Source organism: Ananas comosus, linkage group 22, assembly GCF_001540865.1.
Source record: "Ananas comosus cultivar F153 linkage group 22, ASM154086v1, whole genome shotgun sequence".
Classification (NCBI taxonomy): Eukaryota; Viridiplantae; Streptophyta; class Magnoliopsida; order Poales; family Bromeliaceae; genus Ananas; species Ananas comosus.
In genome coordinates this window covers 4040277-4064383 of record NC_033642.1, presented here as the reverse complement: position 1 = coordinate 4064383, position 24107 = coordinate 4040277, and the positions used below count along the sequence as shown (strand labels likewise).

General features: G+C 42.5%; 1 protein-coding gene across 2 annotated transcripts in view; it reads left to right on the top strand.

The window, feature by feature from the left end:
* Positions 1-24107, top strand: part of LOC109727576 (SNARE-interacting protein KEULE-like) — a 110946-nt gene that overhangs the window by 67216 nt on the left and 19623 nt on the right. For both annotated transcript variants that reach the window (XM_020257727.1, XM_020257726.1), the window contains exon 13: positions 2247-2343. In XM_020257727.1, coding sequence (XP_020113316.1) covers positions 2247-2343 — 97 coding nt within the window. The remainder of the gene's footprint in view (positions 1-2246; positions 2344-24107) is intronic.

The window sequence follows — 24107 nt, the reverse complement described above, 5'->3', positions numbered from 1 at the left end:
GGGGCCAAGTACAAAGGATTTATTGTGGCCCACCCGTTTGCTGCGATACTCAAGTCTCACGCGTTATCGCGCGGGTATCTCAGCAGACTTTTTTTTTTTTTTTTGTTCGGTTCCTTTTATATCTCTTTCCTATTTCTTTTCTTCTACTTTCTCTTTCCTTTTCTTCCCATATTTCTTTCTTTATTTTTTCATGAATTTTTTTTATAAATAATCCTATCGATTTTTATAATTGTAAAAATAGTTTTGTTTTAAAAATAATTATAAAAATAGACCTCTAAATGCGGTGAATGATTCACCGCATTCATAACTCCTGTTTAGGAGTAGAAAAAGAATAAAAGCGGTGAACCATTCACCGCTTTTACCATCGTAGAAATGTAGAAAGAAGTGGGAAAAAGAAAGAAAGCGGTGAATGGTTCACCGCTTTTAAAAGCGGTGAACCATTCACAGCTTTTAAAAGCGGTGAACCATTCACAGCTTTTATAGGACCATATTTATAAATAAAAATTTAACAGGTTTATTTTTAGAATAGAATTTTAGAAGAAGACTATTGCACTAAAAAACCCTTTTTTCATTCTATTTTCTCCTTCCTTTTCTTCTCATATTTCTTTTTAATCAATTCTCCCTTAAGAGGAAAGGCAGAAAAGCAAAAAAAAAAAAAAAAAAAAAAAAAAGCCGACAAAATCTTGAATCTACTTATTAGGTAACTCAAAAAATTTAAACTTAATTTTTTTCCCATTGATTTTGAATATATCTAATTTGTAAAGCTCTTTTCTTGAAGAAAATGATATTTCATAAATTTTAATTTATAGTTTAGAAAAATCTGAAAGTAGGTCCACTTGATCTAGTCATATATGGTCCGATTTTTAATTTTCTTGGATAGATCTAATATTTTGCATAAGATCTACGACAAAAATTGATTAACTTTCAAACTTCTGAAAATCAGGAGATAAGTTGAAGCAATTACTCTGTAATCCCTCTAGATTGACTCAACTTAAAATCACTTCTGTAATTTTCCTTGCTAGGTCTCAAAAATTTTTATGAGAATTTGAACAAAAAATAATTTTTTAGTTTCTACAATTTTGAATTAATAGTTTTTAAAATTCTGAAAACAAAAAGATAAAACTAATACAAATGATGTCTAATTCTATCTAATGTTGTCATCACACTGTTTTTGTATTTTAATTTCTATTCTTTATGAACTTCAGGTATATTTTACTTTACATACAAAGAAGCCTACCACTATATTAACTAGTAAGTGTAGTAAGCTATTGTTGCCAATAGGTTGAGGTAAATTGATACATAGCCAAAATTCATAATTATTACTCTAAAAGTTTTACTATAACATTATAATGCCTTATTGGAACAGAAAAAATACTAAAATAAAATTGTGCCAAAGTGTGCCATTAGGAGGTCTTGCATGCCCATTGGCATGCAAGTGTGCCATGTGTCGGCATGCAACCATGCCCGCACCTTATCGTGCCAGCTATCAATCAGCACTCTATCATTCCACTACACTTTAATCCTTTGGTCCTAGTATTATAGTATACTTTAGGTTTAGTCACATAAAGGAAACCACTGTAGGCGGGCAAAGCATCAGTATATCTGAACTGTGTTAGATGCATCTTAATTGAAGTGGAAGGGTTGTTTCTTGAATTTGGAAGTTGGAGAAGAATTGTCTTATGAAAATGAGAGCTATAATTTTCTCTGGTTGGAGCTTGATATAGTTGCCTGGTCGAAAGTTTAGGTTTCTGGTTCTGTAATACGTACAACCATTATATTGTGATGCTTTCTTGTTTACATCCTTTGAAACTCATTTCCAAACTATAGTATTAATTTGGTCTCATCTTGGATTCATACCCAGTCTGTGAGGACTTCATGTCTGTCTGGACCAGTTCGGAATGAGGCATGCAAGTATAAGTCACAAGCTAACCTGAAACAAATCCAATTCTAGTCATAAATAATATGCATCTTATGGCTATCCAATGGAAAATGGTTTTGACTATCACTTCCGGCCAGATCAACATCTTTAGGATTGCGAGAATGACATTTAAGGTATATATGCAAATAAATATATGATCCTCCTTTTACAGGTTTACATCGACCTGTAGAGCTTTAAGAGTAATGATTTACATATATTTTCAAGAAAACTGATGAATGCATCTTGCTTATTTTAGGTGAACTATGAATATTAGGTGCATTATTTTGCGACCTCTCTTAGATGCTTCGATTTTTTTTTCCTCAAACAGAGATGGTAGTGATATTTCAACGAAGGACCTACAAAAAATTGTTCAAGCTTTGCCACAATACAGCGAACAAGTTGAAAAGCTTTCCCTCCATGTAGAGGTTCGTCTTTGACTTTATTTATTTTGTTGGTAGCTTGATAATCTTTGTTTAGCTTTGTTCCTATACTTGTTTCTGTTTCTTTTGGGATGTGATATGCCGGATATGTTTTTGGAATGGCTTTTGTATCTGGTAAAGAGCTCGCATTGTTAGCACTAAATTGATTATTCTTGCATTTTTTCCATACTTTCAAACTTTTCAAAATTTTTTGTTTCTATTGGTTTATACTAGTAAAACGATTTTGCTGTTACCAACCGTTTTAGACCTGCTCAAGGAAATAGAATTATCTTACTGGTGCCAAAATGACACATTTCGGGAGCCCGTATCAATCTTTTGTGCATCCAAAAGCCTCGAAACACTGTCTGAATTAGCTCGTGGGCGCCCGCTGGGAACCCCGGTTCTGTCTTAACTCCATCCGATAGTTTCTGGGCACCCGAAACCATGCGCCCAAAACTCCTATGAGTCACTATGCACGTGTGGATCCAACAGTTAGATCTCACCAACTCACTTCGGGCTACTACAGTACTTCTCAGTGTTCGGAAAGGTAGGGTTCGAATTTACATAAAAAAGTGCACAATAAATTCAGGCACCCAAAACTTTTTCCAAGCGTCCGAAAGTTCCCAAAACTTCAGTTCTAGTAGTTTACGATGTTCCTAGTCCGTTTTTGTGTCCATTTCGTGCCAAAAGAACTCCAACTCGGTCTAACACTCTATAGACATGCCGACTTCTCCAACATCTCCCGCTTAGCGCGGGCGTCCTCGATGTTGCCCTAGAATCATAAAAGCACATTCCAGACAGTCATCAAATACCATGACACCGTGGAAGGAGATCAGTCGCTTGATATTCAGTCTCAACCCCTTGGCGAACAGCTCTAGCTTTAAGCTCTATTTGATGCTCTCTTTGAAGGAACGGCCAAAGAGCACCTTCTTGAACTCTTTACAGGATGGAAGGGCTGTAGCGTAGTAGCCGTCAAGAAGGCCCGGCCATCATTTGCAGGCCTAGCCCTCCAAAGTGGGTGGCCAAGGGAACCTCCGTATCCTCGATGTAGAGGTCCTGGAATAATTCTGCATGTGATCGACCCATGTCTTCACGGCCCATAGGTCATCACTTCATCAAATTTCAGTGAATCGAACCTCTTGAATTTCGGCGAATCGAACCTCTTGAATTTCGGCAAACTAGCTTTCGTTCGGGCTCGCTCTTCGTCGGAAAATAAGTGGCGATTGTAGCCACCTCACGTGTAACCTTCGCAGGAGTATTTGTGGCCATTCCCGTATCTTTCCGCAACAATGGGCTCTAACTAGAACCACATGCCGGATGCTGGCTCATGACCTACTAGACTAAACCGGTTAGTGCAGCCACTTGGTCCTTGAGCCATCGAAAGCAATTTGCATCTCCTGACTCCCTTTCACTAGAGCACTAACCACCTCTGCTGTTAGCAGACGATCTCATGCGCGACATACAAGGTTAGAAGTGCCGCCTGGTATCGTACGGCATGGAGCGGCACGTACCGTCCCACCAAGAAAGTGGCATAGTACAGGGGGGTCCGGACCCCCTTCTGTGCCACGGTATGGACTTGCTTATTGCGCAAGACAGAGCAAAACGCAGGTCCGTGCTACGGCACTGCCGTGCCGGCACACTATTTTTTTTTATTTTGCTTTTCTTTTGTTTTGTTCTTTGGGATACCAAGAAGCATCTCATACCCCCGAAGACATTGCCGAGCCCTCTGCTTCCACTACAGATCCCTTTTTTTCATAAATTATTTTATCAAAATTTGTTGGACCGCGAATTTTTTTGGCAAATTAAGGGAACAAAATCGAACTCAATAAACAAATTTTGAGGCACATCAAACGTAAAAATTTATTTTTGTGTTAGAAGATTAAAAATATTGATAAAATTAAAATCTAAATTAAATCAATTGGTACTTAAATTTTTTTAGGCTAAATTACAGAAAACCCCACTTCCCCCCCTGTCATTTAGAAACCTACACTTTGCCGGTTTGCCCCCTTGTAAAATGAAAAATGTTCACTTCGCCCCCTGCCGTTAGTAATCCGTTAGGCTTTCGTTTATAAAATATTATTATTATTTTTTTTATGCCAAAAATGCCCTCAGCTTTCTCTGCTGTAAACATAGCGAGGGGCAAAATAGTGAGGGGCAAAATGGTCATTTTATCATCACAGTTCACACCGTACCTTCCTGTGAACATTTTTTATTTTACAAGGGGGCAAAGTGTAGGTTTTTAAATGACGGGGGGAAAGTGAAAAATCGGGTTTTGACGGGGGGGTTTTCTGTAATTTTGCCATTTTTAAAATTTATGTGTCATATAATTTATTGCTTAATTTTCTTGATAGATCTAATAATTTTTTGAAAAAATTAATTAAAAAATATTTTTTTCAAATACTTTTTAGAATAATTTTTTCAAATAATTTCTAAAATAATTTTAAAAATTATATTTTTGTATTTTATAAAAGAAAATTTGTAATATGGCCAAAAGAGAGATTTCTTTCCATTTTTAAAATTCTAACCTGTAAAAATTTTTATTTTGCATCAGGTGTAGTTATGCTTTACTTACAAAAAAGTTTATAAGTATATTAATTGATAAGTATAGTAAGTTATACATAGCAAATATTTATAATTGTTTGATTAAATCTCTCAAAATAATATTATAAGAGCTTATTAGAATAAAAAAACTAAAATAAGTCTGTGCTAAAGCGTGCCAGTAGGAGGTCATATGTATCCATCAGTACGCAAGCGTACCATGTATTGGCATGGAAGCGTGCTGGTGCTGTACCATGCCTGGTAGATAGCGACATGCCCCCGTGCCACGGCACTTTAAACCTCGGCGACATATTTTGAGACAAAACCAACCTCACACTCTCACTTGCCTAGATGTTTTCGAGCATCCTATGGTTAGACCTACAATGGTTGATTTTCGATTGAAAACCTACTATATTACTATCTTAATCTATCATGCGACGGGACCGCTTTTTGTAAAACTTTTCTTATTGAAAATAGAATTGTGGAAAAAGTTACACTTTTTTTCAATTAGGAGCCCACTCGATGTGCCAGACCTACTATATGGACAGTGTTTCTTTTGTACAAACAACATAGTCTCTCCTAAAGCTGTGCAAAGTACTCTAATCCCATTCCCGACTGGGACCCTACATGGACTCTACCCAGATCTGAACTAGACCCAACAAAAAATGGATAGTATACAGGTAAAAAAAAAATTATCCAATAAAGTTTCGAGTATGGTGTTAGAAAATTTGCTTACGATAAAAACGCAGCGGAAAAAGAAATCAAACAAATTTGATTTTTAAAACTCGAGATCCAGTCTCGAAAACCATGCAAATAGGATCCCTTATGATCTTTAAGATTAAAGGAGAAAAGGAAGATCCAATCTTTACTTTTGCGTGGGTAGATTTTCACCCAATTTGATGATCGTGGAATTAGGTTCTTTTGAAGCCGTACATGCGTCCAGCCTCTATAGGTATCCACACGAGGTTGGTGATTTGATCGATGTTCTCACTGGGGTGCTAGCTCCCTTGCAAAGAATGTCTTTCTTGCTAGAAAAAAAGAGAGAAGGAAAAAAAGAGGAAGAGAGATGACGGCTAGGGTTTTCTAAAAACTCATGTATATTATATAGAGGGATATAATACTCTTTTTTATAATATAATGACCATTAAGGATAAGTACAAATCTAGATTTAAATTTATCCTTTTCTTAATTGGTTAGATTTGAAATTAATTTCATCAGATTTTACCTTAAGAAATATATAAATATATATACTTTCTATCATTTCAATTTATTTATTGCAAATTTTTTCTATTATTGTGTTGTGTTTAATTTAATTTAGGAACTCTCCACTAAGGTATTCTCCTCCTCGATCTAATCAAAGAATCTTGATGGATTTTTTAGTTTGCTTTTCTACTTCATATATCAATTCTTTGAACTTTCAATAATCTTAGATTTGTGTCTCATAAGATACACATACCCATACCGTGAATAATCATCGGTAAAGATTATGAAGTAGAGAAAACCACCCCTAGCATGCACATCAAATGGGCGACACACATCAGTGTGTATCAGGACAAGTATCTCAGTGGCCCTTTCCCCTTGTCCTACAAAGGGTAATCTAGTCACTTTTCTTGAGGACAAGATTGACAAACTGGATAAGACTCTGAAGTTAATGAGCAAGAAGCCCATCTTTATCCAATTTGTTAATCCTTTCTTCTCCAATATGACCAAGCCTGAGGTGCCACATATTTTTTAGGTTCATCTTATCTCTTGGTCTCTTAGATCCAACAGCAGTCACCACCTGCTTTGAAACATTTACAGATATATCTATATGTAAATAATAAAAACTGTCAATCATAAAATCACGGCCAATAATTTTATTTCTAAATTAAATTATGTAGTAGTCTTTGTCAAAGTTAAATATATAAACGTCCTGTGCTAAGTAAGAAGCAGAATTCAAATTCTTGCTAGCAGCAGGTACATAATAACAATTTTTAAGTAATAAAACATATCCTGACGGTAGTCGCAAAAGATAGGTGCCAGCAGCCATAGCAGCAACTCTTGCCCCGTTGCCTATCCGTAGGGTTACTTCACTTTCTCTAAGCCCTTTACTTTTCCTTAGACCCTGCATTGAAGTACACAAAAGAAACTAGAACCAGAGTCTATGACTCAACTAGAAGTAGAGGAAACCGTAAGATTAGTTTCTATTACGAGCAAGTCTGACATACCTTCCGAAGGTGTGTCATTCCTCTTATTCTTCAGGCTCTCTAGGTAGACAGGACAGTCTCTCTTCCACTGATCGTCAACATTGCAGTGGAAACATTTTCCTTTGTCAGCGGCCTTCTTCTTAGGAGCTTCCCTTTTGGGCTTGTTCTCCGACTTTTGTTTCTTCGCGGGTTTCTTCTTTCAATTAGGCGTTCTTTTAGAAAAGAAAGCCCGCTCCACAGGGAGAATCCAGCCTTTTGAACTTTTCAAAGTCCCCTCTATTGTTACCAACATGTTCAATAACTCAGTGTTGGTGCAGTTAATTTTATTCATATGGTAGTTCACAATAAACTGTCCATATAATACAAGAAGGGATTGTAGGATCAGATCAACTTGCAATTCCTTGTCTATTTTCATGCCGAGCTTCTCAAGCTCCTCGAGGTCTTTTGATCATTGTCAAACAATGGTCATGAACAGACTGTTTTGTGGTCAGTTATTAGACGGTTTGGTAACGTGAGGATTTCTTGGTCGAGAACATTGCAGAGCTTTTTGGAACTTAAAACTATTTTTAGTTCATAACCCAGTCTTTATAATTCGTTCCAATTAAGCGGTTTGTTTCAACAATACGATAGAGAGGATTGGAAGCAGGCATTTGTTTTGAAGAGAGTAAATATTTCAAATTAGATATTTGTATTTGTTTTGAAAATTTTGTTTTAGGGATTTTAAAAACAAATTTAGCCTCCCACTGTTTTCTCGAGTCTCTTACACTTCTCGAATAGAGAAAAGGAAACCCAACGCGACAAAAGGTTTCAAGTGGATACTGCGGTCTCACCAATTTAAAGTACCCCCACACCTAACAGTTATTGGTGATATGCAAATTGATGAGTGGACAACTTTTGTCCAATGTTTCTCAAGCAAATTGCAGTGATCGGTCTCTAAGTCCTGTAGGCCTCACCTGACAGTTATTGGCTCCATTCCTTAGTTACGTCATACCCACCGTTCAAACGCGTAAGTAAAGCCTTTTTTGGGTCCCTCACCTGATAGTTATTGGGCCAAACCCCATCTTTACTCCGCAGCATCTCATGCTAATAGAGTGGTTGTGCCTTCCCGATACAACTGACCATTGTAACCAGCAGTGCCAATCAACACTAGAAAAACGCTCGCACTTCTACAACGGCGGAAGACCGCTCGACCTAATATTTATGAGATTAAAATTTAGGTTTCAAATTTTATTTTATTTATTTACATCTAATGCAAATAAAATAATCTGCGCATCAATCATAATCTATCTAGTGATTATCATGGATTTAATAAGTGTATTCGAGCTCGACCCACTGAGCTGGAATCTGGGTCTTGTGGTCATAAATTACAAACACACACACGTCATTGGTTTGATTGTCTTCAACTACTTGATCCGATCCGGAGCTACAACTTGATCCGATCCAATCAACATCTTGATCCAACCACCATCAACTGCTCATCTCGATCTAGTCTTTGCGTACTTCTCGGCTTGCAACCAATCGACCAATGACGTGCAACCATACAATATACAACCCAAGAATAATGATAAAATAAAATTAATTACATTTGATAACTTTTTATCACTAATCTATTAAGACACGCAAGTCTCCAAATAAATCGAATTGTGCATGCAAGCACCCAAAAATTCCATCTCTAATACAGAGTCCTTAATTTAAACAAAATTTAAAATTACATGATTTTGCATACACATCATACATCACATGTCGAAGCATAATTAAATAGGTCGCTATCCCTGATCATCACCGATTCGTATTTTATACATCACATGCATAACAGTTAATTTTTGGGTATTCTAAATAGTCGTTAACCAATGATTCAAAAAATAACAGTGAACAAATCACGAAAACCAATTGATCTTATCGATTGTTTATAATTTTGATCAAAAACTTAATCCGCAAAATAACAACTTGATCTTATCAAGAATTCACATCTCATGTATAAACGAAATTTGATCTAATCAAACTATTCCCCTTTATTTCTTTTATAATATTTTTTAAAATTGATCTCATCAAAAATTAAAAAGTAAAAATTAAAATTTAAAATAGAAATTTTCGGGTACATCCATACGGACTGCTATAGTAGTGTCCGTATGGATTGCTCCAGTAACGTTCGCACGGACACTATAGTAGCGTTCGCACGGACACTATAGTAGCGTCCGTACGGATGCTACAGTTTCTTTTTTTTTTGAAAAAGAGACTGCGCATTAAATTACGAAAATCAAAATTTATGATTTTTCAAATATAGTGAAAACGATTTATAAATCATTCAACCAACGAATAATGATTTAAAATACCCAAAACCAAAATTTAAATCTTAAAAACTATGAGAGTGGCTCTGATGCCACTCTTAGAAAATTTGCGTACGGTAAAAAGTAGCGGAAAAAGAAATCAAACAAATTTAATTTTTAAAACTCGAGATCCGATCTCGAAAACCACGCAATAGGATCCCTCATGTTCTTTAAGATTAAAGGAGAAAAGGAAGATCCAATCTTTACCTTTCCCTGGGTAGATCTTCATCCAATTTGATGATCGTGGAATTAGATTCTTTTGAAGCCGCACACGTGTTCGGCCTCTAAAGGTATCCACGCGAGGTTGGTGATTTGATCAATGTCCTCACCAGGGTGCTGGCTCCCTTGCAAAGAACGTTTTTCTTGCTAGAGAAAAAGAAAGAAGGAAAAAGAGAGGAAGAGAGATGACGGCTAGGGTTTTTTAAAAACTCTCGCATATTATATAGAGGGTTATAATCCTCTTTTTAATAATATAATGGTCATTAAGGATAAGTACAAATCTAGATTTAAATTTATCCTTTCCTTAATTTATCCTTTCCTTAATTTGGTTAGATCGCTCAAATTCTAATTTGATTCGACTTGAACTTTTCCTTAATTTGATCATATCAATTACCCCATAAGTTCTATTCTGTCTGGTAGCGAGATATATTTTGATCACTATCAACAATATTACTGAAACTCTTTTCAGTGGATCTGAACAATTCCAACTCAGCCCAATGAGAATTATCGATCATCTTGATAATTCTCATGAGTCTCACAATCTACGAGTGATGTCTAGCAGCATGTAGTGGCATTCCAGTAGAATGGAATACTAAACCTCTTGGTGCAGTTACCGTGTGATACAGTCCTTCTATCATAAGTTTCGACTAGACGGAGGTCATGGAATAACTAGTCAAACCCCATCGTCTGTCATATGTTAAATTTATTCGACTTGAGTTTCTAATATCGGAAACTCTTTTCCGCTATTAACTTTGTTCTAGCCACGGTCTTCTAAACTTGGTCTCATAAATCACATAGGACTAACGCCCCTATCTACCAAGGGAGATAGATTCCATATAAGTGCACACCCTACTCCTACAATGAATCTACTGCAGCTAACATACACCGCAAGGACCCGAATGGCTAGGGACCAAGTGTATGTATAGTCAAACTACAGTAATCTCATTGTGAATAGCCGAGGCACCGCAGGTCGAAGGACTAGTCACACTATTGCAACATTGAGTAAGTCACTGACGAGTGAGTAGACATCTAAGTGACTTCTCGCGTTGGTCACGCTCGGTACCCTTGTTCTCTAACAACCACCTGCATATTTGCTTCAGTGTACCCACATCGTCGACTCGAGAGTTGTTTACCCAAAAAGAGAAGCAACCTATGCACCAATCTTACCGGATCAATCACCGTCCCCGTGATGGTCCATCGATTGGGAGCATTTAGGAATTAACCACCAGTGACACATGTCTCAAATTCTCAACTCATGAGAATATATGTTATTATCTTATTAATTCCTTGGATGATTCATGGACACATACACAACATGAATGGAAATAAGAACCCAAATTTATTCATAATATTTTAAAATCAAATACAAATTTATTTTCTAAAAAGAATACATATGTCGGTCTGGTTGGTTTTTAGGGCATACATCTAGCATATTGGTCCGGATACTTTATACCTATACACGACTTGGACCTGATCCTGACCTTTTAATGGGTAGAGTCCGAAAATGTTTCCAAAACCGGACTCGGACCCAGACCCAGTGAAACACCGATAGTGAAAAAAAAAAAAAAAAAAATGAAGTTGAGGGATCAATTTCAATAGGATCATAAATGAAGGGTCTCTGTGTATTTTCATTCTAGTGATAACCCTAGTCGCCGTGTTTACTCTTTTATTTTATTTTTATTTTACTTCTTTTTTTAACCCTAGTTGTTTATTGCTTGAATCTTTCTTTTGAACGAATTTTATTGGATTGTGTGTAGGTAATTAGAACGCGAGCTTTTTATAGTGAGAGGTTTATGGTTGTCCATACACTGTTTAATAAATTTTATAAGAAATTATATGCATTTGGATATCCGTACTCGATCTAGACCCGACCCGTACTCGATCCATACTCGGTCCTAAGTGGGTAGTATACGAGAGTAACCACTACCCATACTCGCTCAAATAGACTCGATGGATATAATATTAACTTAAGTACCCAAACCGAGACCTGATCTGAAGTTAAATGGATCGGGTATATATGTTTTTCCTGGCTATTTCTTTTTAGAGTACTGGGTACAATATATCAATTGCCTAGACCCGACCCGGTACATGGACACCGTTAGTCTCTTCTGTATATGCACTGTCACGCCCTGAGCCAGCCTATTTGGTCAGATTCGGGCACGCCAACAGACCGCCGAACGGACAGGGTTTTCCCTGTACCGCGGACAGAGTCTCCCCTGTAGGTCCAAGGCGTCANGATTCGGGCACGCCTATTTGGTCAGATTCGGGCACGCCAACAGACCGCCGAACGGACAGGGTTTTCCCTGTACCGCGGACAGAGTCTCCCCTGTAGGTCCAAGGCGTCACAATCCATACAATGCGCGAGGTTCCAACTAGGAACACCATACAAATAAAGATTGCATAAGGAAGGTATCGAAAACATAAATACATCTATGCTGTTACAAGCATTCGTCTCACATTACATTTTATATATACATTTTGCATTCTTTAACTCTTTTTAGCTCCCAAATACAATCCGATTTAACATAGTTATTACAACATTGTTCTTTTCATTTCTTTACATCCCTAAGTAGCCGACTCAGGGTACCGCTATTTGGTCTCAGTGGTAGGGCGCTAACTACGAAGGTACGCCCTTTCCTCACGCCGCCGTGCCGCTCACGTGTGAACCTGTACCCCCAAAAATAACACGGGGGTGAGAACTATTATCCATAGTTCCTAGTGGGTACGGCCACCGAAGGGAAAAGCTCGACCCACCAGGTCCAAAGGAGGCACTACAACATGTTAGTCCAACAAGTATACACAGATATATAATTTATGCAACTAACAATTATCATGTTCATGCCTCACAATATGCAACTATGCAAGTAGATTAAATGACTCTACTCTCTATCATTTACCATTCATTATTATTAGCCATTCTTTAACTGTCACGCCCTGGACTTCAGCGGAAGCTCGCAATAACGTGCATAGACCCGCCGTGTACACCAAATTACCACAATGTACACTAGGCGTCTACAAAGAGAATCAACAATGTAACAACAAAACCTTAATTAACTAGGTAATCAGCGCACAACTAGAAGTTTAAACTTATACAACCCAAAACTCTATTACAACAGATAAGGATAAAGTACAATTTACACGCTCTCAAAATACAACACACTATTAAACTAGAAAAGCTGGTCTAGTTCCATCTATTTAACATCAAGGAGGCTCTATCTAGCCGCTGACCCCTTGCCGAGAACCCTAGCCTTTCCCGCGGTGGAAGGCTCTGTAAAAACAACAACAAAGAGGGCGTGAGAACTATTAAACAATAGTTCCTAGTCGGTAAGCCGCCGAGAGTGGCGAAGTACACCACTAGGTCAACTGTGGCATGAGTAAACAGTGAGAAATAAGCAAGTAAATGCAACGGGTATTGGAATAAATCAATCATGATATTTGCTCAAAATATAAATATTTATTAACAGGTTATGAAAATTAGTTTATCATGGTAAGTTCTATCACTCATGTTAATTGACAATTTGATGAGCCATATGCCAGGTTATACACAATTATTCTCATTATCATGGAACTAACAAATGATATCATGTAGTTACTTCCTACATTAGTAAGAGTGTAAACATACTGTCACTATGCTACTACTAATCAGGATGTCAATCTTCTAGTAGGTTCATCACTAGGTTTATTTAACTAATGACATAAAGTAACCCTACTACTATGTCTAGCTGAGGTTAAAATAACCCAATTAACACGAGACTTACACAAGGTAAAGTCCCAGCCGCGCCGTGCCTAATGGCCCCGTAGAAGTCAACACTATCCACAGCAATCCATTTCGGCGCTCAAGTTTGTACATAAGCGAGCAATCTGTCGCTAAGCTACTCCGGAGTACTGATTTGGAGGGTGCGTGTCACGCCCCGGATTACACATTCCCCGAGCACGCCGACAAATCCGCCGTATACAAAGGAATTTTCCCTGTATACGAAGCGACAGCTATACCTGTAAAACATACAATACTACAAACAGTAGTATAGAGCTGCTAGAAGAACTAGTAAAGTAAAAGAAACCGAGTTCCATATACATACACTGAATCCCAGAGTACAAAACTACTGGTGTTGGCGAGTTAAAAGTCTGTATGTACATGAACCCAAACCAAAACATCTACCTGCAGTAGGGGTGCCTCTAGCTCTGCTCCTCGGGTAGGGCTCTAACTCGCGACGCCCTTGCCTAGATCCGATCAGCAACAGCAGCAGCCGAAAAGGAAGGCTCTGCAAAAACGGGTAACAACTGGGCGTGAGAACTACTGTAAAAACAAGTAGTCCTCAGTGGGTACCGCCCAAAACAACATCGGTCCACCCACTAAGTCTACAGAAAGGAGCAAAAATAGTAGGAAAAGCAGGAAGTACACTCTACCGCTATCAATCACTACACTATCATGCTCTACACTAACCAACTGTAGGAAATGTCAAATCTGACCCAATCCAATCGGGACTGTAGGCATACCCGTCCCCGGGACTGTGAATACACCCGTCCCTGCCCCGTTGCGACTATCAGGCTCTATCCACACTAACTGGTCCGTGGAGAGCAAGTCCAACTGGCATGAGCGACACCAACGCGAAAGCACAAAGCCTGACTCCGGAGTGGCACTCGTGGGCGCTACCCAACCGAGTATGCAGCGTATCTCTGTCGAGCTCAATCAGGCTCCAACTAGCCAAAGTCAAGTAATCGACTCAAACTGGTCTAACAACCAACAGGTAACGTGCCCTCGGCACAATCTGACGCCAAAAAGGCGATACGGGTCCACCGTCAACTCTGACGGCACCCAACAGTCCGAAACAACCTGAACGACCCTGTAAAAATCCACTCGGCGAACCAGCACGAGTGTAAATACATTCTAAACTACCTGGAGTACTCGTCTCGAAGAAACTGCGACAGTACAATTTTCTAACGGCTCCTAGAGCTAAATCAGGTAGTTAAAACTGGTGACAGGTCCAAATCGCAGGTTTTCTCCTAATTCAATTTCCAAGTCCAACATGTATAATCTATTTACTTGATAAAATATGCTCGAAAATTCAGATTTTACATTCTAACAATAATCCATGAATTTGAGCTAACAACTATTGTAGAAATCACGATTTATACATGTCGACTAATAACACTTAGGAGTAAAACCGATGTAACCCACCTAAAATGCTAATCCCTGGCAGCGAAGGACTCCCCCTGGTGTAGAGCAACCTGCTGGATCACCCGGAACCCGCCGAGTACAGAAATCGCCTAAGCCCGAGCTCTACGCAACAAAATTCACCAATTCAGTCCAGAAATCGCAGCAGAGAAGGGAAGGGTTTCGACCAAGCTAACCTTCACCAAAATTCGCAAGTAAGGGCTTCGTGGATTCCTCTCGAAGTCCTGAATCCAACGAGCCAAGTCTCGTCGCAATCCGATGCTCCTACGTCGAGAACGAGCTGAAATACTAACAGTCGACGGTGGATTTCAGCAAACAACAATTTACCGAGTCGAAGTAGTAAAAACTTGCCCAAAATCCAGGGAAATGCTGAAATACTCACCTCGACAACACCGGGCACCGCTGCGACAGAAAAACGGCGAAAACCTCCGCTCGCCCGGCCTGCTCGCAGCAACACGACGACGGAAGTATGCCCGAACGGCTCCGCGGCGCGACGTCGGCGACGAATCCGAGCTTCCTCTTGCCTTCAACCGGATGGGAGAGTGAGAGAGATGGAGAATTGCAGCAAGAAGGCCTCTCTCTCTCTCCTTACACGGAACTATATAGAGGGGAGTGAAGGAGATACAAACGAGGCAAGGTAAAAATACTAAAAAGCCCCTCACCTACTCTGGTGTACCGGTACACGGGATCGCGTACCGGTACAGGAAGCTAACCCGAGAGCAGTACGCGCTCAGCCAGTATAGCGTACCGGTACACCTCGCTGGCTGTACCGGTACAGCCAGCAGGAAAATCTGCTATTTCGCAGATTTCTTCGCTGAAGGCTGCTCTCGCGTCCGACGGAGTCCGTTTTACGTCTATTTGACGCCAACGCGACTCGGGCTTGTCCCGACACTCTCCAGAGCTGTCGACAAGCCTCCACAGTCAAACACCAGGGATCTCACATCCTCCCCCTCTACAAAAAGTTTCGTCCGCGAAACTGAACGTACCTCTACTCAAGCATCAAACAGATAGGGATAGGCTTCCCTCATCACCGTCTCAAGCTCCCAAGTCGCCTCCCGCTCCTCGTGATTACTCCACTGCACCTTTACAAAGGGTATGACCCGGTTGCGCAATTCCCTCGTCTCACGAGCCAGAATCCGCACCGGTCGCTCCTCGTAGCTCAGGTCCTCGCCAATCTCAAGCGGAGTGAAGTCGATCACGTGGGAGGGGTCGAACACATATTTCCTCAAAGCCGAGACGTGGAACACATCATGAATGCCGGCTAGCCGTGGTGGTAGAGCAATCCTGTAAGCAACTGGCCCGACTCGCTCCAATACCTCGAAAGGGCCTACAAAACGTGGACTGAGCTTTCCACGTACACCAAATCGGCGAATCCCTCTGGACGGCGAGACTTTAAGAAAAACATGATCTCCCACCTGGAACTCCAAGTCTCGTCTCCGGGTATCAGCATAGCTCCTCTGTCGACTCTGGGCTGCTAATATGTGCCGTCGCACCTCTTTTACCTTTTCCTCAGTCTCAATCAGAATCTCAGGCCCAAGCGTCCTCCTTTCACCCACATCACTCCAAAACAAAGGGGATCGACATCTGCGTCCATACAACGCCTCAAACGGAGCCATCTGGATGCTCGCTTGATAGCTGTTGTTGTACGCAAACTCAACCAGTCTCAAATGCCGATACCACCCTCCTCCAAAGTCCAAGACACATGCCCTCAGCATGTCCTCTAGAGTCTGAATGGTCCGCTCAGACTGGCCATCTGTCTGTGGGTGAAATACTGTGCTGAACTGCAACTGAGTGCCCAAGGCCGTCTGAAGACTCCTCCAAAAGCGTGATACGAACCCCGTGTCCCGGTCGGATACTATCGAAGTGGGCACGCCAGGCAACCTCACTATCTCATCCAAATACAACTGAGCGAGTCTTTCTCTGGACCAAGTGGTCTGCACTGGTAGGAAGTGAGCAGAATTGGTCAGTCTGTCCACTATCACCCAAATCGCATCAAAACCACCCTGTGCTCTCGGCAATCCAACGACAAAGTCAATCGTGATCTGCTCCCATTTCCACTCGGGCACTGGTAGACTCTGAAGCTTGCCAGCAGGTACCTGATGCTCGGTCTTCACCTGTTGACAAGTCAGACACTAAGCCACAAATCTACCAATGTCCCTCTTCATTCCATTCCACCAAAACTGGGCCTTTAAATCCTTATACATTTTGGTTCCACCGGGGTGAACAGTATAAGGTGAACAGTGAGCCTCTCGCAAGATGTCCTCTCGGATCTCTGAATCCATAGGTACACACAGTCGGTCCCTGTACCGCAGTACTCCCGAACTGTCCACAGCAAAACCCTCAGCTTGCCCCCTGTCTAGCTGCTCTCGAATCCTCGACAGTGTGGATCTCCACTCTGTTTCTCTCGAATCCTATCCAACAGAGTGGGCTGCAAGATCATAGACGTCAATCTCGCAGTAAATCCAGGGGAAACTACCTCGAGTCCCAGCCGTCTCAGCTCCTCGAGTAACGGTCTCTGCCGAGTGATCAACATACTCAAGCTCTGCACTGCCTTCCTGCTCAACGCATCTGCCACCACATTCGCTTTGCCGGGATGATACTGAATAGTAATGTCATAGTCCTTCAGCAACTCCAACCACCGGCGCTGCCTCAAATTCAACTCCTCTTGGGTGAACAGATACTTGAGACTTTTATAATCAGTAAAAATCTCGCAGTGCTCGCCGTATAAGTAATGCCGCCACAACTTCAAAGCAAAGACTACCGCGGCAAGCTCCAAGTCATGCGTAGGGTAATTCTTCTCATAATCCTTTAACTGCCGTGAAGCATAAGCAATCACCCTACCATGCTGCATCAGCACGCAACCAAGTCCACTGTGCGATGCATCACTGTAGATCACGAATCCTTCGCCCATAACAGGAAGGGCAAGGATAGGAGCCGACATCAACCTCAATCTCAACTCGTCAAAGCTCCTCTGACAGTCGTCGTTCCAGACAAAACGAATCCCCTTCCGCGTCAAGCGTGTGAGGGGTGTGGAAAGCTTCGCAAAGCCTTCCACAAACCGACGGTAATATCCTGCCAGTCCCAGGAAGCTCCGTACCTCAATAACCGTCGTCGGTCTAGGCCAATCTCGAATCGCCTCAATCTTCTTCGGGTCCATTGCTACGCCCTCAGCTGAAATCACATGGCCCAAGAAAGCAACCTCCCGTAGCCAGAACTCGCACTTCTTTAACTTGGCATACAACTTCTTCTCGCGCAGAAGCTGTAGCACAATCCTCAAGTGCTCCTCATGCTCAGCATCACTCCGGGAGTATATCAAGATATCGTCGATGAAGACTACCACAAACCTATCCAAGAACGGCTTGAACACTCAGTTCATCAAATCCATGAATGCGGCAGGGGCATTCGTCAATCCAAAAGGCATCACCGTGAACTCATAATGCCCGTACCGAGTCCGAAAAGCCGTCTTGGGAACATCCTCGGCCCTCACCCTCAGCTGGTGATAGCCTGACTGGAGATCAATCTTCGAAAAGACACAAGATCCTTGCAGCTGATCGAATCATCAATGCGCGGCAGAGGATACTTGTTCTTAATGGTCACCTTATTCAGCTTCCGGTAATCAACACATAACCTGAGCGAATCATCCTTCTTCTTTACAAATAACACCGGCGCTCCCCAAGGCGACACACTGGGTCTCACAAACCCTCTATCCATCAGATCCTGAAGTTGCGCCTTTAGCTCTCTCAGCTCTGCCGGTGCCATCCTGTAAGATGCCTTTGAGATTGGTGCAGTTCCAAGAACTACATCAATCTCAAACTCTATCTCCCTCTCCGGCGGCATCGTCGTCAACTCCGGGGGAAACACGTCCGGAAACTCGCGGACTATAGGGATATCCTCGAGTCCCGGCGCCGCCGTAGGCACCTCTGTCACAGTCACTAGAAAAGCAACACATCCTCTACTCATCAGCTGTCGAGCCCTCGCCGAAGATATCCATGTGGCAAATAACGTGCTCCTCCGGTCTCTGAAGGTGAACTCCTTCTGGCATGGCTCGCGGAACGTCACAATCCTCGCTCCACAGTCGATAGTGGCATAGTACCGCACCAGCCAATCCATACCGAGCACTACGTCGAAGTCCTACAGCTGCCCTAACACCAACAGGTCTGCGGGCATGATCCAAGAGTCTAACTGCACTTGACAGGACCAACAACACTCTGTAACCTGCAAGACATGGTCGAAGATCTGCACCTTTCGTGCCTGCCACCATTCTGTCGGCTGCTGTAGAGTCCTCCACCTGAGCTGCGTAGACTCTGCCACTCGGAGCCTGCAATCGCCGCTCACCCTAACGCGGCACAGACGATCTGTCCTCCTGGCGGTAACTCGGTGCTGCTCCGTAAGACTGCTGTGGTGCTGGTGGTGCTGAAGCTGATGATGGTGCTGGAGATGCTGCTCGGGGACAAGCTGCCCTCATGTGTCCCGGCTGACCACATCCGTAGCATCTGCCCTCTCTCTGCTCGCACTGCCGGGGCTAGTGTGGTCCCCCGCAAATCACACACTGTGGCGTCCTCTGAGTCTGCCCCTGCTGACGGAATCCCCTGGAACGCTGACGCCCCGAAGACCCACGACCCTGAGAACGTGATCGTGGAGGCCTCGGCGGACGTCTGCTGCTCGACTGTCCTCCGCCGTCCGGAAAGGGCGCTTCCTGTCCTGACTCTGCCCCATGGCCTGAGTCCTCTCCTGCAGCGATGCCTCACCTCGCTCCACCTCAGGAATGAAAAGATTCTCGAATAGCTTCTCCATCGCACTGACCCAGCCCTCAACAACCCAGGCCTCAGTGCATCTGCCATCAAAAATCGGTGGGTCAAATCGGCGAAAACGAGCCAACCTCTCCGTCCACCGCTCCTGCTCGGCCTAAGTCAACTGTACTGGCCCCCCAGCAGGCGTAACTGGCGCTACTGGAACTGCTGCTGGCGGAGGGACTGCTGCAGCTGGTACTGTCACTGGAGTAGTCGGGGGTGGAACTGGCGACTCTGGTACTCTCGGTGCTGAACTCAGTAGCTGAGCTACCCTCTCACACAACCTCTGCAACAACTCCCCCTGCTGCCTCGTCACGTCGGTCAGGGCAGCTAACTGTGCACTCAGATCAGGGGGTGCGCTAGCCTCAGGTCGCGTACTCGGCTCCACAACAGGGGGTGCACTCGCCTCCGGTCTGTCACCCTGCTCCTGCCGAGTACTCTGCTCCATCTGCTCAGATCTCTCAGAAGGTCTAGCACGATCCCGTGCCAACTGGGCACACTCCCGCAACGACGGTCGACCTCGGCGACGATACATAGCTGAAAGGAACAAATCGGGGTCGGATACAATACAACACTCTCGACCCAATCAACGAAAGTCTGGAAGGCGGTCCCTGTTTCCCTCCAAAATTATGTCGTCTGCAGCCAACATAATTTCTCAGGCCAAAACAGGTACTCCTTCAATCACTCACCCCACTCACGGAGGAGTTAGAACAACTAATCAGTGACTTTCGCAATTAGATTACGCCTCTCGCGTCTTGCTTCCCTAAGGTTTGCTAAACATAGGTTTCCTAGGTCCCCACGACCTACAGCAAAGCTCTGATACCAACTTAATTTGTCACGCCCCGGATTACACATCCCCCGGGCACGCCGACAAATCCGCCGTATACAAAGGAATTTTCCCTGTATACGAAGCGACAGCTGTACCTGTAAAACATACAATACTACAAACAGTAGTATAGAGCTGCTAGAAGAACTAGTAAAGTAAAAGAAACCGAGTTCCATATACATACACTGAATCCCAGAGTACAAAACTACTGGCGCTGGCGAGTTAAAAGTCTGTATGTACATGAACCCAAACCAAAACATCTACCTGCAGTAGGGGTGCCTCTAGCTCTCCTCCTCGGGTAGGGCTCTAACTCGCGACGCCCTTGCCTAGATCCGATCAGCAACAGCAGCAGCCGAAAAGGAAGGCTCTGCAAAAACGGGTAACAACTGGGCGTGAGAATTACTGTAAAAACAAGTAGTCCTCAGTGGGTACCGCCCAAAACAACATCGGTCCACCCACTAAGTCTACAGAAAGGAGCAAAAATAGTAGGAAAAGCAGGAAGTACACTCTACCGCTATCAATCACTACACTATCATGCTCTACACTAACCAACTGTAGGAAATGTCAAATCTGACCCAATCCAATCGGGACTGTAGGCATACCCGTCCCCGGGACTGTGAATACACCCGTCCCTGCCCCGTTGCGACTATCAGGCTCTATCCACACTAACTGGTCCGTGGAGAGTAAGTCCAACTGGCATGAGCGACATCAACGCGAAAGCACAAAGCATGACTCCGGAGTGGCACTCGTGGACGCTACCCAACCGAGTATGCAGCATATCTCTGTCGAGCTCAATCAGGCTCCAACTAGCCAAAGTCAAGTGAACAGGGTCAAAACAGGTCTACAAACCAAACCCACGTGCCCTCGGCACAATCTGTGACCAAAACAAGAATCTGGGTCCACCGCTATCCCGAACGGCACCCAACGACCCGAAACAGCCTATACTCTGCTGAAAAATAAGCTTGGCATCCCAGCACGAGCGTAAATGCCTTCTAAACTACCTTAGGTATCCATCGCACTGATACGGCAACGATACAATCGAAACACGGCTCCTAGAGCTAAATCTGGTAGTTTAAGCATATGACGGGTCAAAACGTAGGTTTTCTCCTAAGTCAAAATTCAAGTCCAACATGTATAATATAAACATTCATTTCAGCATGCTTTTATATTCATATTACGTCCAAAATGCTAATCGATGAATTAAAGCATGATATACAAAATCGAACTATACACGTCGACGAAACATGCACTTAGGAGCGAAACCGATGGTACACCCACCTCTAGTGAAATTCCTGGCAGCAAGAGGGTCTCGGATCTCAAGCAACACTGCGGGAAACACCTCCAAACCAGCAACAAAGCCCCTCAAGATCTGGATATTACAATTCACCCAAAATCCAATAAAAACCATCAATTTCAGCACTTAAGCTTAGGATTTATCCAATTTCAATATCAAAACTCACCTAATGATCTCCAAATCAGGTGAGGACAGTTCCAAATCCAGCAAATACTGAGGGGTGAACAAACTCAGGTCCAAAATCCCACTGCCTGCAAAGTTAGCATCAAGAAAAGCTCAAAAATCCCATTTTCAGCTCAATGTCAACAGCAGCAGAGAAAAATCTCAGTTCGACCAAGCTAACCTCAACCAAAATCTACAATTCAGGGCTTCGTGGATTCCTCTGGAAGTCTAGAATCCAGCAAACCAAGTTTCGTCGAAATCCGACCTTCCTACGTCGCGCACGAGCCAAAACACTGGAGGTCGTCGCTGAAGAACTGCAGAATCAGCACCTTGCAATTCTTGGAGAGGTGGATCTTGATGCAAAAATGGAAAGATTGAAGGGATTTGGGAGTAAAATCTAAGTCCTCTGTGAAGAACAGGTAAAAGAGCTCAAAGGGGGCGCTTCTCAGCTATTTATAGGGTGAAAATGGGGTCAGATGAACCTCAGGAACAAAGGCTGCAATCTGCTGTCCCTGTAGAAAATCCGAGATCTGGGCGCCCTAAACTCAGTTCTGGGCGCCCAGAACTTCCAGCCTGCACAAAACAGCCCTCATCGATTCCTTCGCCTGCGGTATGCTGCACCCTTATCCTGCTCCGGCGGCCCACACCTACCACCAGCCACGCGTCAACACGATCGATATTCACGATGTAGAATTTCCGGACCCACTTCTGGGCGCCCAGAACATAGGATCCGAATTGGCTTCCAGTTTCAGTTAAATTCAGCACTCAGTACTGGGCGACCTAAATCTATTTCTGGGTGCCCTAAACTTCTGGGCGCCCTAAATCCAGTTCTGGGCGCCCTAAACTAGCAAAACTCCAGTTTTGCTTATTTGAGTGCGCCGAGTCCATTTCTGCATCTATTTCGCGCAGAAACAACTCCGACTCAGTCCGACACTCTCCAGAAGCGTCGACCAGTCACTAATACTAAAGCAAATCCTATCCAAAGCTCAGAAACACTACAGTGCGACCCCCACAAGCGTATGCGAATGAGCACAATGGCATGCAAGCTGTAATCCATAACACAAGTATCACAACGTCATCATGTCGCTGACATGGAATCTCAACTCGACACAAGGTCGACACTGTAGTACCCAATCGTAAGCCACTATCAACTACTTGGTGACATAATTCTATCAATAGCTAATATAACTTAACCAAGTATATACTTTACATTATAATGGCTATACCCATCTATACTCACATAGAGTCCTCTCACAAATCCCTATTTGTATAAGGAAAGTGGTTTACTAAGTCATGCTCAACGATTCATTCTAGGTTCAAATGACTCATGGCACGTATCCTAAAGTTCCACCTAAGCCTCCACTACTTGGAGTAAATAAGTCATATGCAGGTACTTTGGCTTGATCATACAAGTATACATTAAGGTAATTCTAGTCATTCAACTAGGTTATATTTAAGAGTGTACCTTCTTGTTATATCAGAACACCAAGTTCTATTAATAGAAAAACAATAACCAACTTGTTGACACCAGTATGTGAAGCATTGTCTAAAATACTCTTACCTGTTTCCACATGAATGTGTAAGTAACATCAGTATACCAGTTAGGTTAAGAGTTCTAGTACCATGTCTATCACCTGGAATTGTATGGTTTCATTTCAGGTACATCATTCCCTTGCTGATCAATAGAGCTAAATGTTACTCATAGTCTTATAATTCCCCTCTCTTTGAATGATGTCATGCTCAACTTATTTGTTCAAGCCGCTCATCCCATGAGTACATGTTATTAGAACAAATAGTCTAGGTGAAATAAGCGATTTCACGATTTTTCCTCTACTGCATAGAAGTACTATTCTATATGGTATGATAAGCACTTTGATGCATGTCCCAATTTCATCAAGTACACATATATTCACATAAATATGTAATAATTTCAACTCATAATGTCAAAGGAGACATAGAGGGAATTCACCCATTTCGGAAAGGTCAGACCCACCTGCTAGTCCACAGCTCCTGCCAAATACACTCTTGCAGGAAATCTGCAGCCTCTAAATCCCCTAGCATCGAATCCAAATCAGCTACGAGCTGGATTTGTATATCACTGGCAAAACTTCACATAATCACATAACATAAGCTAAATTCTCACCTAGGTTTAGTCTAATACTAAACCTTTACTTCAGTTCAAGTTGGAGCATCTTAAGATCAGCTCAATTCAGCTCTAAAGAGTCTCAATAATCAGCTCCAATTGATCACCA